Source organism: Nesoenas mayeri (assembly GCF_963082525.1).
Source record: "Nesoenas mayeri genome assembly, chromosome: 3".
In the NCBI taxonomy this organism is placed as follows: domain Eukaryota; kingdom Metazoa; phylum Chordata; class Aves; order Columbiformes; family Columbidae; genus Nesoenas; species Nesoenas mayeri.
In genome coordinates, this window is record NC_137544.1 from 79,625,240 (window position 1) to 79,640,275 (window position 15,036).

General features: G+C 36.2%; 1 protein-coding gene across 1 annotated transcript in view; it reads left to right on the top strand.

Annotated features, from left to right (window-relative positions):
- The window catches only part of RYR2 (ryanodine receptor 2), a gene marked incomplete at both ends in the record, with an annotated part of 394,128 nt that overhangs the window by 258,983 nt on the left and 120,109 nt on the right, over positions 1-15,036 (top strand). Inside the window, 8 exons of the mRNA XM_080342351.1 lie at positions 440-1,241; positions 1,778-1,978; positions 2,086-2,191; positions 6,097-6,240; positions 8,797-9,070; positions 11,239-11,353; positions 11,917-12,049; positions 13,258-13,361. Coding sequence (XP_080198477.1) covers positions 440-1,241; positions 1,778-1,978; positions 2,086-2,191; positions 6,097-6,240; positions 8,797-9,070; positions 11,239-11,353; positions 11,917-12,049; positions 13,258-13,361 — 1,879 coding nt within the window. The remainder of the gene's footprint in view (positions 1-439; positions 1,242-1,777; positions 1,979-2,085; positions 2,192-6,096; positions 6,241-8,796; positions 9,071-11,238; positions 11,354-11,916; positions 12,050-13,257; positions 13,362-15,036) is intronic.

Consider the following 15,036-nt stretch of genomic DNA (forward strand, 5'->3'; position numbering starts at 1 on the left):
TATAAATATCTCAATGTATGCTAGTCTTAAAACCTTTATTTTCAGTTATCCAAATTCTTGTTTGTAGTATGAAGAAGTATTCTGTGTTAAGTAAATTATTTTGATCTTTCCCCACTGAAAGTAATGGAAGTTGTACTTCAGGAGCGACTTAGAATCATAGAATCATTTTGGCTGGAAGAGGCCCTCAGGGTCATCGAATCCAACCATAACTTAACTCTTGCATTAAACTTCACTTGACTAAATTCCTGGTTCAATTTTATTCTTAGTCCTTGATTCTTAGGTTGACGGTGTTTCTCACATGAAAGCTGAAATGTGGAAAAAGTCCATCCCTAGAACTGATAGTGTACCAATGTTATCCTTAGGGAGAATTTTTAATTCCTTCACTTAAATGAGGTTGTGCACTGACATGGAATTTACTGTGTTGCTTTTTTCTCTGCAGAACAATTGATATTTTAGAGCTGACAGAACAGGAAGAATTGCTGAAATTTCACTACCATACCCTCCGATTGTATTCGGCTGTTTGTGCTTTAGGCAACAACCGAGTGGCCCATGCTATGTGTAGCCATGTGGATGAATCTCAGCTCCTATATGCTATCGAGAACAAATATATGCCAGGATTATTACGCGCAGGATATTATGACTTACTCATTGACATCCATCTCAATACTTATGCAACTGCCAGGTTAATGATGAATAATGAATTTATAGTTCCAATGACAGATGAGACCAAGAGTATTACTTTGTTTCCTGATGAAAACAAAAAACATGGCCTCCCTGGTATAGGACTTAGCACTTCATTAAGGCCAAGAATGCAGTTCTCCTCTCCAAGTTTTGTTAGCATTAGCAGTGAATGCTTTCAGTTCAGTCCTGAATTCCCTCTGGAAATCTTAAAGGCCAAAACCATAGAGATGCTGACTGAAGCTGTTCAGGAGGGCAGCCTCCATGTCAGAGACCCAGTTGGAGGTTCTACAGAATTTCTGTTTGTCCCTCTCATTAAGCTCTTTTATACCCTGCTAATTATGGGAATCTTCCACAATGGGGATCTGAAACACATTTTGCAGTTGATTGAGCCCCGGGTTTTCAAGGAGGCAATGAGCCAGGAGGATGAAGCTGATTTCTCAGAGAAGGAGCTGAGTTCAAATGAGCTCAAGTCAGAAGAAGGAGAGGAGGAAACCAGAAGGGAGCAAGTGCCAAAGGAAGGACTCCTTCAGATGAAACTTCCAGAACCTGTTAAATTACAGGTAACAATACGGCTATGATAGTGGTTGTTCCCATTTCTCCACAGATCTTTTTCTTCACTTGGTAATTTTTGTTTCAAGGAATACAGCATTTTGGTGTTAGTTAAATAAAAAAGTAATTTCCTTAGAGGAAACAGCAAGATTTATTATCTTCCTGATGACATAAACTTGTTCACCATAGATCAAACAACTGTTGTTTCATTAAATAGAATGACTTTCCCAATGACATTAACAGGGAATTCTTCATCTTTATGGATCCGGACAGAAAAGAAATTCCCTAAAAGCAAGGAGTAGATCCGTTCTCTTTTAACTTTAATAGAAGTCTTACATTTTATGTGTCTGAGACACATAAAACTCTTGCAGATGCCAGGTATTCCTGGTGTAGGATTACTTCCCATATAGTGAATGACAGCATTAAAGATATCAGTTACTTTACTTGATAGGAACTGCTACTGTAAGGAATCCATCCTTATTTGCCTAATACACAGATATTTCTTAGCTTGCTGACTCTTCTTTCTCTTATGGTACTGTTTTCTCAGATGTGTCATCTACTCCAGTACTTGTGTGATTGCCAAGTACGACACCGAATAGAAGCCATTGTAGCATTTTCAGATGATTTTGTGGCCAAGCTTCAAGAAAATCAGCGCTTCCGGTACAATGAAGTGATGCAGGCCTTGAACATGTCTGCTGCCCTGACAGCTAGAAAAACAAAAGAATTTCGATCCCCACCTCAGGAGCAGGTACAGCTTACAATTGTTGTGCTCTGTTTGTGGCAGAGTTCTGTTTGGTTTCAAAGTTTTTCCTTTTGGAGATCAGTATCATTTGCCTTTCCTTTGTATTGTTTAAGATTAACATGCTGCTGAACTTTAAAGATGATAAGAATGATTGTCCTTGCCCTGAAGAAATTCGGGATCAACTCTTGGATTTTCATGAAGACCTAATGACACACTGTGGTAAGTCTTATTACTGACTAATTTTACTTTTTAAATTACATTAGCTTTAGAAGCAATTTTTGTAAATAATTTTACATAAGAAACACCAACCAAGTAGTCTATAGATAGTGTTATATCAGTTATACATAATATCCAATAAAGATATTCAGCTTGTCTTCAAACCCAAGGAAATGTTTTTTATCCTCATATCTGATCAAACTGGAAAGCAATGCATCATATTTTGCTTCATGAGGGAAGAGGTTTTTTTGTTTTGTTTTGGTTTGGTTTTTTTTACACATACAACTTTATGGGAATTCCTTTGGGCTTTATGTATTGGATAACGCTGTAGCTCACTTTATTATTTAAGGAGTTCCTCTGCCCTATCCCCTTTCCTTGCACTTTCTTGCATATCTTGGTATCATCTTTAATGTACCAAGTTGACTATGGCCACATTAACCACAGTATAATAGAATATTAGTGGCTGATTCTTCTCAGATGTGAAATGAAGATTTGGAAATTTGTTATCTATTGAAATAGACTAATAATCAAAAGGAGCAGTTGAATTTCTGTGGTTTTGATTTCTTCACTGTAATTAACAAAAACCAAATTCTATGTTATATTAAAATGTGAAGCATAGGAAAAATTTAAACACAAAAATTTCATTTAAAAAAAAAGGTGCTAAAATGTGTATTTGAAATGTCGAGCTCAAGTCCACAAATACTGTAAATTCAGTTATAGATTAGTTTTGTTTGGAATGTGTGCTTATTTAAATTTTGCATTGAGGACTCTTTTTTTCCTGTTTCAAGTATTCTCATTCCTTCTCTTTACTTCAGTACACTGTTTAAAAAAAATAAGTAAAAGAGACACTTAGCTGACAGCATGAGCAGACAAACAGCTGAACTTCCCATCGCATCCCAATAGCTAGAAGCAGCTAATGCAGGGATGTGAAATAATATTTTTTTAAACTAATACTCTGGTCAAGGAAAGAGCTTTGAACAGAAGAATCTCTGCACTTTTCCTCCTGAGTTGCATTCCTTATTGATCCCAGTTTAACTGGAGATAATATGTTTAATTAATTCACTACCTTAAAATATTAATATTGTCAGTTTTGGCTGACTGCTATTAGGTCCACCAAAAAGCTGCTGTTCTGCAGGCTGACAAACCCAGTTCCTTCATCTTCTCCTTACAGGACAAGTGGTCCAGCCATCAATCATCTTGGTAGCCATTGTTGGATACTCTCTAGCTTTTCAAAGTTTTTCTTGCCTTGGGTAACCCAAAAGTAAATGTATTAATAGTATTCCAGATGTCATCTCATGAGTGCCAATCACTTGCCTTGAGCTAGTGATTGTGTTTCTGGTAATACAGGATATTTTTAGCTCTCCTTGCTGTTAGAGTGCACTGCTGACTGGTGTTTAGCTTGCTATCCAACAGGATGCCCAGACTTCTTTTTGTGAAGATTTTTTTTTAACTGGTTCATGCACAACCTGTATTGTCATGGGGTTGATCTGTCCAAATTGCAAAACTTTGTAATTGTCCTTGCTGAACTTCGAGTATTGTATCAACCTGTTCCTCTGCCCTGTTGAGCTTCCTGCCCTTGAGTGTGTTTTCTGCTCCTCCCAGTTTGTACCATCCACAAACTTGATGAAGGACACTTCAAATGAAATATTTTTATTTTAAATTTTAAAAAAGGAAAAGAAAAAAGAAAATTCAAAGTAAACTGTCAGTTGACAGGAATAAAAAAATGAAATAAAGAAAGAAGAAATAACATTTGAAAGGAGAAGAGGCTTTATTTTCCTTTTTGATTTTTCTGTAGTCTTTTATCATCGTCACTCTTCAAATTATCTGGTCTAGTTTTGTCATTATTTTTCTTTTCTTTATGGGGAAATACTAATTTGCATAATCTACAAGTATAAAATTAATTTTGTGGGTCAGAAGATGCATTACAGTAGAGCAGAATTAATTACTTTGTGTATTCAAAATATGACTGTTGCAAAAAATGTAGAACAATTACACACCCTGCATCCTATATCTGGTTGATTAGCCAATCACCATCTGGGGATTCACATCTTGTGAAATGATTCAGAGACAATTATATTGAAGGTCTGCAAATCAGAAAAGTACAACTAGACTTCAGGAAACAGCATAACTCTGGGAAAACAGACATTTCATTTCAGTAATTTCAAAGCATCTCTGTGTTCTAATTGATAAGCCATTTCAGTATCTTTACTATTAATTAATTTGGTTGAAGAGACTGCCATCCAAACTATGTTGCAGCATGAGTTAGTGTAAAATATGAAGTTACTGCTGACCCTTTTTTACTTTAGTGTCAATTACTCTCTCAGGACAAAATATAACCTAATGACTTTTAATGAAAGTGGAACTTTATTTAATGCAAAAAATCAGAAAATTAAAACCAAATGAAATAAATTGAGAAGACTAATGTGATGTTATGAAGAAACATACTGTAAAATTCAAGACTGATGAAGAACTCCCCACAAAACCCTTACTTTAAAACTTATACTGGAAACTAAAAATCCAGAAAAATTAGTTGAATGACCTCTTTATTTTGAGCTTGTTTTAGTGTCAAGATTTTTAATTCCTTTACAATGTATGAATGAATACAGTTTAAAACATGGGAGAAAGGAGCTGACAGAAATCCTATGAAGTTCATAAATGTGTGGTGCAAAGTCCTGCATCTAGAGAGGAATAACCCCATGCAGCAAGGAAAGGCTGGGGACCAAACTGTCTAAAGTAGCTGGAAAATAGCTTTGCAGAAAATGACCTGGGGATCCTGGTGGACAGCAAGGTGACCATGAGCAGCAATGGGCCCCTGTGGCAAAGAAAGCCACCAGCTGGGCTCCCCAGTACATGAGAGACATGAACACCCTAGAGTGAGTCCAAGGAAGGGCCATCAAAGATTACTGGAGCATCTTATGTATGAGAAGAGACTAAGAGGGCTGGGGTTATTTAACTTGAAGAGAAAACTCATGGGGAGATTGTATCAATGCATATATACATATATATACCTGTTGGGCAGGGGGAGTAAAGAAGGCTGAGCTGCACTTTCCTCAGTGGTGCCTAGTGACAGCACAAGAGACAATGGGCACAAATTGAGATACAGGAATTTCTACTTTTTATTTATTTATTCATTTTTATTGTAGGGTTGATGAATCTCAAGAACAGGTTGCCCAGAGAGGTTGTGGAGTCTCCATCTTAAGAGATATTCAAAACCTGACTGGAAGTGGTCCTGAGCAACCTGCTCTAGTTGAACGTTCTTTGAGCAGAGAGGCTGAACTAAGTGATCTCTAAAGGCTCATTCCAACCTCAGCTGTTCTGTGATTCTGTAAAGCCTCGCATGCATTTTTTTACATTTTTATAGCTTGTTATAGAAATATCATGAAACTGCCATTATATTGTGAAGGTGGCTACTTTCTTCTGACTAGTCATTAGAAAATATATTAGTTGTCACTTTAGTTTTTTCACTTTTATGGTATGTTTTACCTAAAAATCTTAGTCTTTACTAGTATCGGTTGAACCATACTGTGCCAGTAGGGAGTATATGTACACTTCTTAGCTACATATGTCCAAAACACAGACATGAGCATTAGCATGGAAACATTAATATTGAGGGAGCTGACCACAGAAATATATTTACTATATGTTTTATGTATAATAAATAACACAATTAATACAACAAATTAATAAGATTACATGATCTTTATCTGCGGTTTTCTGTCATGCACATATTCCTTATCTATACATGTTCCAAACTGGTGGATAAACGTACCACCTATCAAACTCTTTTGTAGTCCTAAAACAGGAGAATAACATAGTTCAGTTTATGTTTGTCCATACAAGATACAAAACGTGTTTGTACCTTGTTTAGTTTTATTCTTCTACTATTTAGTGTATATTTTTTATTTCAGGAATTGAACTAGATGAAGATGGAACCTTGGATGGAAACAGTGATTTAACCATTAGAGGTCGCCTCCTACACCTTATGGAAAAAGTTACATATCTGAAGAAGAAGCAAACTGAAAAGCCGGTTGATGATGATGATAAGACATCCTGTAAGAAAAATTTAATCAGTTTATTGTATCCTAATTCCAAATGGCAAAAGAAGCAGGAGAGGGAATTTCTTTGCATGTTTTCCACCTAAACTGAGTGGATTTTTAGTGGAGCATCTGTGCACCCTAAAGTTTGTACCTCTGACTCAAAACAAGCTCAGATGGAATTTTTATGATAGGCAGATTTGTTTCATTAGTGGAAAATTTCTTCTCCTGGCCTTTTTTGTCCTTGATTCTTTTGCAAGTCATAATTTTTCCAGAAGGTATCTTGCTTTTTGTAGAATTAGTGCAGACTTAATATTTGTAGCAAGGTCCTGATTATGAAAACTTGCTCATAAATCAAATACAGCAGCTTAAAATCAGTATTTGCAGGAATATTACCAAATTAAACACTGTGCAATTAAACTGTAATTTGCAAAGCTGTACTTAAGAGAAGCCTCCCCACTCAACCTAAAATTCAAGATTTGCTGACTGTGTTTATTGCTCTTTCATTTTTCTAACACTTTCTACCATTCCATCTTGATAAGAATCATTGCCAGTGGCATCCAAGTTCTGCACTTGATGCCAGCTGATTATGGAATGCCTTTTCTTTTTTTTTTTTTTTTTTTTACTAGTTAATGCTGATTTTTTTTTGCTTTATTACAGTGTGTGATACTTTCAAATGTTCTGATTTTTACACTGCTACCCTCCTAGCAGGAATGAATTTCTGGGCACACAGTTTAGGTGGTCTGATTTTGGTAAAAAACTTGATTCTTATCATTGACTATACAGAATTCCTAGAGAGACTGGCATTTTACTTGGTTGCTTAATCTAAGTGCCTGAAGTTATGGGATGAGCAAATATCCCCAGGGTACTTATAAGGAGATGGCTTCTTAGCTGTCAGTTATTAGCGTTAGCTCAGTGTTCCTTAAGTAGAAATATTTTTGTCCTCCTAAAAGTGTGCCTTCTAGCTTTGCAGATTTCCCTTTATTTTATTTTATTTTATTTTATTTTATTTTATTTTATTTTATTTTATTTTATTTGTGGTAAGCCTAAAGCTCTACAAAATACAATTATCTTCCTCTTGCGTTAGTAGAAAGACAGTATTATATTAAGCTAATTCTGTACAACCAGAGCAAATAAACATCCTCACAACTCAGTATTGTGGTGGCTAGGCTGCTTGGGTTCTTCATTGCAAACAAGATAACAGCCAAACCCATGGGTAGATGGGGTGCAGTACTGTAGTTATGAAACCAAGAGCCCGATCGCAGCCTACTCTGTCATTCTTCACAAAAAAACCCAAAGGAAATTTACTGAATTTACTGTTGTGTCCCCTCTCATGATTATTTCAGTCCTTCTGAAATATGAGCCCAAATCCAGATGTTTTAACACATCTTAGCACAAATCCTTTTCCGTAAACCTATGTCTCTTCAATATCTTTCATGAAGCACCTTTTTTTTTTTTTTTTTTTTTTAAACTATCTCAACACATAGGTTTCTAATTTGAGAGTGTTTTTGATGTTTAGTCTGCATCAGCCACCTTCTTCACGATCAGGATTGTTATTAGGCAGTTTATTGAACTTCAGGAGGAATTATTGAATTTCCATTGTCAAATTATCACTGTTATCCACTTGACATGGAAATAAATTTAGTAGTTAGCTAAGTACTAAAGATGAAATTCTCTAGTGTATAACTCCCAGGATATCTCAAGAGGATCCTAAATTGATCTGACAAAATCTTGCAAAGCTGAATGGAAGTTCCCTGAGATGGGAAAAAGAACATTATTCAGTTGTTAAATACTTTGTCTTGACTGTTAGTTCATGAGTAATTTTTCTAAACAGTAGTCTCAGATCTTAACTGACATTTTATAGCTTACCTATTTTAACATATGACTTTCTCAAGTATAAAGATATATATATGTATATATATATATATATATCTCCCAAGTAATAAAGATGGTCAGTAAAAATACCAGATAGGGGTTTCTTGCTTCATTAGAGGCTGATTTCAAAATATGTGAATTATAATTTACTGTTTATTTGATTGATGTCTCTTCATTTCTGTTTCTTTTGAAAGGCATTTGATTTTGGCAAAGGACTAAGTTAAATTATTCTGGTTTGTACATTGCAAAATTTTGAGTGGATACAGAGCTTAGACATGTAAATTAGTAATTCAGCATTTACATGTGCTACCAGTATGTTTTTTGAGTCTTACTTCATAATATGTAAGAAAAACCCTCAGATCTGAATTCCTGGAAAAATCTTGAAAAAAAAAATAAAATGTAGAACTAAATCTAGTGACTTTGTGAGCATCTTGTATGTCTTCATGAGTTTTTATGTTACCAGATTTATTTTCTGTATTTTAATTTTAAATATAAGGCTTTTGGCTTCTGCTTCTCTTGTGTGATTTTTCTTTTCCTTTGATAGTCTGCTAAAGAAATATCCAGAAAAAGGTGCTTCTTGAGAGTTTAGTTTCATGTTTCATTCATTTCAATTCATGTTGCCTAATGAGTTCTGTGGGACTACCAGCAGAGAGATGAACAACTAGTGGTAATTTTGTGATTTTTGTATTTTCTTCACAGCTACTCTTCAGCAGTTGATTTCAGACACAATGGTACGCTGGGCCCAGGAATCAGTGATAGAAGACCCGGAATTAGTGAGGGCCATGTTTGTATTGCTACATCGCCAATATGATGGTATTGGTGGCCTCGTTCGAGCCCTACCAAAGACCTACACCATAAATAGTGTGTCTGTGGAAGATACAATCAATCTTCTGGCATCCCTTGGCCAAATCCGTTCCTTACTGAGTGTCAGAATGGGAAAGGAGGAAGAGAAACTTATGATTCGTGGATTAGGGTAAATAACAGGAGTGTAACAGCTTTATTTACAGATATTTGTTGTTATTTGCTGGATAGTTATGGCCAAGGTTATACATGAAGTTTGAGTGTGAATGCTCTATATGGGTGTAAATGCAGACACTGCTATCAGTCGTGTAGTATCTTCAGTTGTAATATAGAGCCTTTGCAGCATTATATGCATCGTTTTTGGAGAGAAGCAAATGATGTCTGTAAGACTTCTTCTGAGAAAACTTGAAAACGTGTATGTAATGTTTTGTGATATGCCAAAATATATCTTGTTACCGTGTTTTAAAGAGTATGGCTGTGAAGAATCCTATCAAGAACATCGTCAGTTTTATATTAATGCAGTGACTGGTAGCTGCTGACACATACAATTCCACCCAGCAGTCAGCTAATAGAGTTGTGTCTACACGTGTCTGTACCTATGCCATCTTTTTATTGCACTGAATGTAGTTGGTGCTTTATGAACTATGAAGTTGTTCACCCACTCTTATTTTGCCTAATTATATGATTAATAATAGTGAAATATAGCCTAATAAAGAGTACAATTGGAGAAAACAGTAAAGAAAACATGATAATATCTGCAGGCAAGGAGTTTGGTTTTTTTTTCCTCTCACTTTTTTCAGAAAGTCACCAGCTGAGAGACGTCTGGTGAGATTATATATCAGCTGTGATCTGTTAGAAATCCCTAATCAGCAAGAGCAGTGACAATCAAAGATAATGGAATGCAAGGAGAAGAGAAATCTTTTTGTGCAAAAATACCTTTTCCTTTTTTTTTTTTTTTTTTTCTGAGCTTACTGAAAACCTCAAATATCCAAATAATGTCTATACATAATTTTGTAGTGTCATTATGAGCAATGCCACCTACTTAGCTTGCCAGCAGGTCCCATCAGTGTTCTCTGGTAGTTGCAATGTTCCATGTACTCATGCTAAGGCTTTGGCAAAGGGGGAAATCTGTCACTTGTCAAGAGACTCTAAATACTGGTGTTTCTAAGTCCATCTTTGTACTTCAAATTTGAATTGTTACATTTCACTTCAGCTAACAAAGTCTAAAATGAGTGATTACTAGATCGTGATGTTGTTTTACCTGGGAAAAAACCAATCTCAGAGGGGTTTTCATTTAATATTCTGCTTTTTTTTTTTTTGTTCTTTTACATGTTTTTCCTCAGCATTTTCTGATATTAATTAAAAGCTTAGACTTTGTGAATCTGATTTAATTTTAGCAATGTTTTTGGCGATATGTGGAAGTCTTTTGTAAGGAAGAAAGTTTACTTTCTATTAAGCTGGTGGTTGCACTTCCTGTTGCTGTCACCCTTCTTGGTAGCCTGTATCATAGTCTTACCTTGTAGGTTACCCAGCTGTGCCATTTTTACCTTTTATAGCCTAACTAAGTGTGTGGTTGGTTTTTGTTTCAGTTTTGTTTTTCCTGTGAGTGGAAAGTATTCCTTTCTTCCAGCTAAGAAATGGAAGTGTCACTCATTTGTACTTAAAAGTTCAGTTTCTCAGAAATGCTGTTTAGATTTTTCTCTTAAGTGTGACATTGCATAATGTAGTCCACAGTTAAACAGAACACTGAAGGCAGATGTACTTTCCAGAGCGCTGTAATATTGCTGGCCAGCCACTGAGGTGATGTTTTGACTTTCTGTACTGCTGTAAAATAAAGCTGCTATAGATTAGAGTTTAGAATGACTTGGCAGATTGATGCCATTGAGGTCTTTTTCCAGAGCATGAAGCATTAGTGCACTAAGGAGATCTGGTATGGATGGCTTTTGGAAAAAATGAAGAGAATGCTTTGTAAAAAATATTGATTAGTTGAATTTAAAATTTAGCTAACATAGCAGGTTTGACCATGCTCTGTTCTGAAAATATTTTTAGATCTGGAATGGAATTTCTAATGAAAACAGAAGAACAACCTGCTCTGCTGTGATTGAGTGGTGATTAGGGCAAGAACAATAATATGGGAAAACAAAGGTCAGGTTCTTCCACAATGTGCATAGGAAAGTAAACTATCAAGAGAGATTGAGACTCAACCTGAAAGTTTCCCTGAGTTAATTTTTCACGTCAGGTGGTGAAGAATTACACAGTAGTCAGCTTTGGAAATAATATTGTAGATAAACTATTTTTCCATAACATTTTAATCCAATTTTTTATTTTGTTTTCCTGTAGAGACATCATGAATAATAAAGTATTTTACCAACATCCAAACCTCATGAGAGCTTTAGGCATGCATGAAACTGTCATGGAAGTGATGGTAAATGTTCTTGGTGGAGGAGAATCCAAGGTAAAGCAGTTCATTGTTAGAAGACAGTTTAGAGTATGGCTGTTCAAAGCTTCATACTGTAAGGTGCTGAGCAGTCACTGGAGGTGCTGAAACCATAACATCCTACTAATTTCCAGTAGCACAATAGTTGACTAAGTTTTTAGAAGAATCTATCCTTCCATTCTGGAAGAAGAAATAATTAACATTGTAATTTCAGATGTTTTAAAGAAAAATCTGCAAATGCCGCTTTATATGCTTACCGTGATTTTAAGGAGAGATCATTTTAGAAACTAATTAAAAATTGATGCAGTATTGGTCTGTGAATCTGAGCATTCACACTTTCGAATTTATGGGTGAAGCCAGCTCTTGTTTTTCAAGCTTATACCCTGACCTTTGGGGTCTTAAGGAGCTATTTACTTGTAGAGAAGGTCCTGTTGATTCCAGGGTGAAACCTAAACCATTAACTTACTGAGATGTGATGAATACAATAAAATAAATAAATATTAGTATGTTAAAAGGCTGTTACTGATCTTTTGCAAGAGTCTTAGAGTTTCAGCTTCAGTCTGGTTTTACTTGCTTCTTAGGAAATCACTTTTCCAAAGATGGTGGCAAACTGCTGTCGATTTCTCTGTTATTTTTGCCGCATCAGCAGGCAGAATCAAAAAGCTATGTTTGATCATCTTAGCTACTTATTGGAAAACAGCAGTGTTGGCCTTGGTAAGTAATAAGCATGTGGCTTTTGAGATTTTAAACCAAAACAAAAATCTTGAAACTTTCTACTGATTGATATATGTGTATGTATACATATATACATATAATCACCTGTGTTTTTCTGCATCCCTCTGTTTTGCCCTCTGTTTGTGTTGAAGTTTCTCCTTTATGCAGTGGAAAAATATCTCATTAACTGTCTTGCTAACTCCAAACAAATCTCTGACAGTAGCATTAAGTCTAGGTCGTTTAGTACTTGCTTTTTTGTATGTGGTTGGACACTCAGACAGCATAGGTGTAGGTAGTTGCATGATTTGCAGAACAAAATAAAATTCTGACTTTGATGAAGAGAGTCATAGATAAGTGTTGGCAGCATTTCATTAGGGCTTAGTTCTTACTGCTCAAGCTTGCTCCCCTGTGCTTTCCTTCTATAGACTGTTCAGTATGTAGCTTGGGCAGTGGAAGAAATACAGATCTCATTTGCTTGGGTATGGATGGATGGATGCCAAGAAATAAAACTTGAAATTTTCTTAAAATTTAGCCTTTCTTTCCTAGGCTGACGTATTATAGAGATATATTTTTTCCTTTATTTAATTTAGTAGTTGTAATCAAGAATATATAATTATCTAGAATTATCATAGGATTTTTAAAAATTATCGCAAATTCCTTATTAATGTATAGGTAAAATACAGAAGCATAAACTAAAAATCATTTTGGAGAGAAAATGCCCAAATCAGATGCATTTAGAGCATTAATGTGAAAACCTTAGCTTTTCTAATGCTGTAATAACTGCCATTTTAAAAATAAATAGGTAACATATAATCTCATAATTTAAAGCTTCAAGATATTTTCTATTTCAATATATTTGACAAAATGTCCGGGTTTTAGATATAAAATCCCCACTACCTTTTCCTCAAAATGAAGTTGTGTTGGGAAAATTAGAAAGAATGAGTTCTTAAAACAAAGTATGTGATGAGAATAGAAATGTGTAAGAAAAGTTGTTTCTAGCTTGAAAATCTACATTGTATTTTGATTTTACATCAAATTTCATATGAGTGCATGATGATATATTAAAAACTGAGTGGTATAAATGATATGCTTATAATAACGTGCTAACTAGTGATAAAATGTATTTTATTAACAACTTTTTGATAATATGTTTACCATTAATTTGTTAGGTTTTATTTTTGTGTTAAAAATAAATGTTATTTTTACAGCCTCTCCTTCTATGCGAGGGTCAACTCCTTTAGATGTTGCAGCAGCCTCTGTGATGGATAACAACGAACTTGCGCTGGCTTTAAGGGAGCCTGATTTGGAGAAGGTGGGTAGCTTCTTCAAGCATTTTTTTCCCCTGCAGACAGGGGAGGATTCCTGTTCCTGGAGTTCCTGGGAACTGGCTGAAGGGAAGAAGCCAGAGAGTTGTGGTCAGTGGGGTGGAGTCTAGTTGGAGGCCTGTATCTGGTGGAGTGCCTCAAGGGTCAGTACTGGGGCCTATATTATTCAATATATACATCAATGATTTGGATGAGGGAATAGAGTGTACTATCAGCAAATTTGCTGATTACATGAAGTTGGGAGGAGTAGCTGACACGCCAGAATGCTGTGCCGCCATCCAGTGGTACCTGGACAGGCTGGAGAGTTGGGCGGGGAAAAATTTAATGAAATGTAACAAGAGCAAGTGTAGAGTCTTGCATCTGAGTAGGAACAACCCCAGGTTCCAGTATAAATTGGGGAATGATCTATTAGAGAGCAGCATAGGGGAAAGGGACCTGGGGGTCCTGGTGGACAGCAGGATGACCATGAGCCAGCACTGTGCCCTTGTGGCCAAGAAGGCCAGTGGCATCCTGGGGTGTATTAGAAGGGGGGTGGTTAGTAGGTCAAGAGAGGTTCTCCTTCCCCTCTACTCTGCCCTAGTGGGACTGCACCTGGAATATTGTGTCCAGTTCTGGGCCCCTCAGTTCAAGAAGGACAGGGAACTGCTGGAAGGTCCAGCACAAGGCAACAAAGATGATTAAGGGAGTGGAGAATCTCCCTTATGAGGAAAGGCTGAGGGAGCTGGGTCTCTTTAGCTTGGAGAAGAGGAGACTGAGGGGTGACCTCATTAATGTTTACAGATATATAAAGGGTGAGTGTCACAAGGATGGAGCCAGGCTCTTCTCGGTGACAACCAATGATAAGACAAGGGGCAACGGGTATAAACTGGAACACAGGAGATTCCATTTAAATTTGAGAAGAAACTTCTTCGCAGTGAGGGTGACAGAACACTGGAACAGGCGGCCCAGGGAGGGTTGTGGAGTCTCCTACTCTGGAGACATTCAAAACCCGCTTGGACACATTCCTGTGTAGCCTCATCTAGGTGTTCCTGCTCAAGCAGGGGGATTGGAGTATATGATCTATTGAGTTCCCTTCCAATCCCTAACATTCTGTGATTCTGTGGAGTAGTCAAAATCCAAGCTTTTATTAATTATGGCAGTTTTAGGTATCTTCCAGAGGAAGACTATCAGGACCTGATTGGTAGGTGGTTTGTTTGTTATTGTTTGTTTGTCTGTTTGTTTGTTTGGTTGGTTTTGGCCTGGATAGTTGATTTGAGTTCATGGTTATTACAAATACAGGTATAACTTAAAGGAATTGTCCCAAGGGAAGTTCTTATAGTGGAGTCCATACCCAACAAAACTTTGTTGCTGAAGTCTTTCATTGTTATTCTGTCTTGATGGTGACATGCAGTTGTGATGTAATACAATAGGGGTTAGTAGAAGCCTTGTGACAACTTGTTACAATATTATGACATGTTTTCATAGAAGTATCTATATCCATCTGTATGTTTTCCTAACATTCAAACCTCTTTCAAAAAAGAATGAAATAATTGGGATTAATTAGACTAAATTGTCACATACTCTCAGCAGTTTTTTTTTATTGTGTATAATATGCAAATTGCTGCTGCAAGAAGGAATAGAATCATGATTACAATGTCAGTAGTGGATAAGAAAAACAGCTTA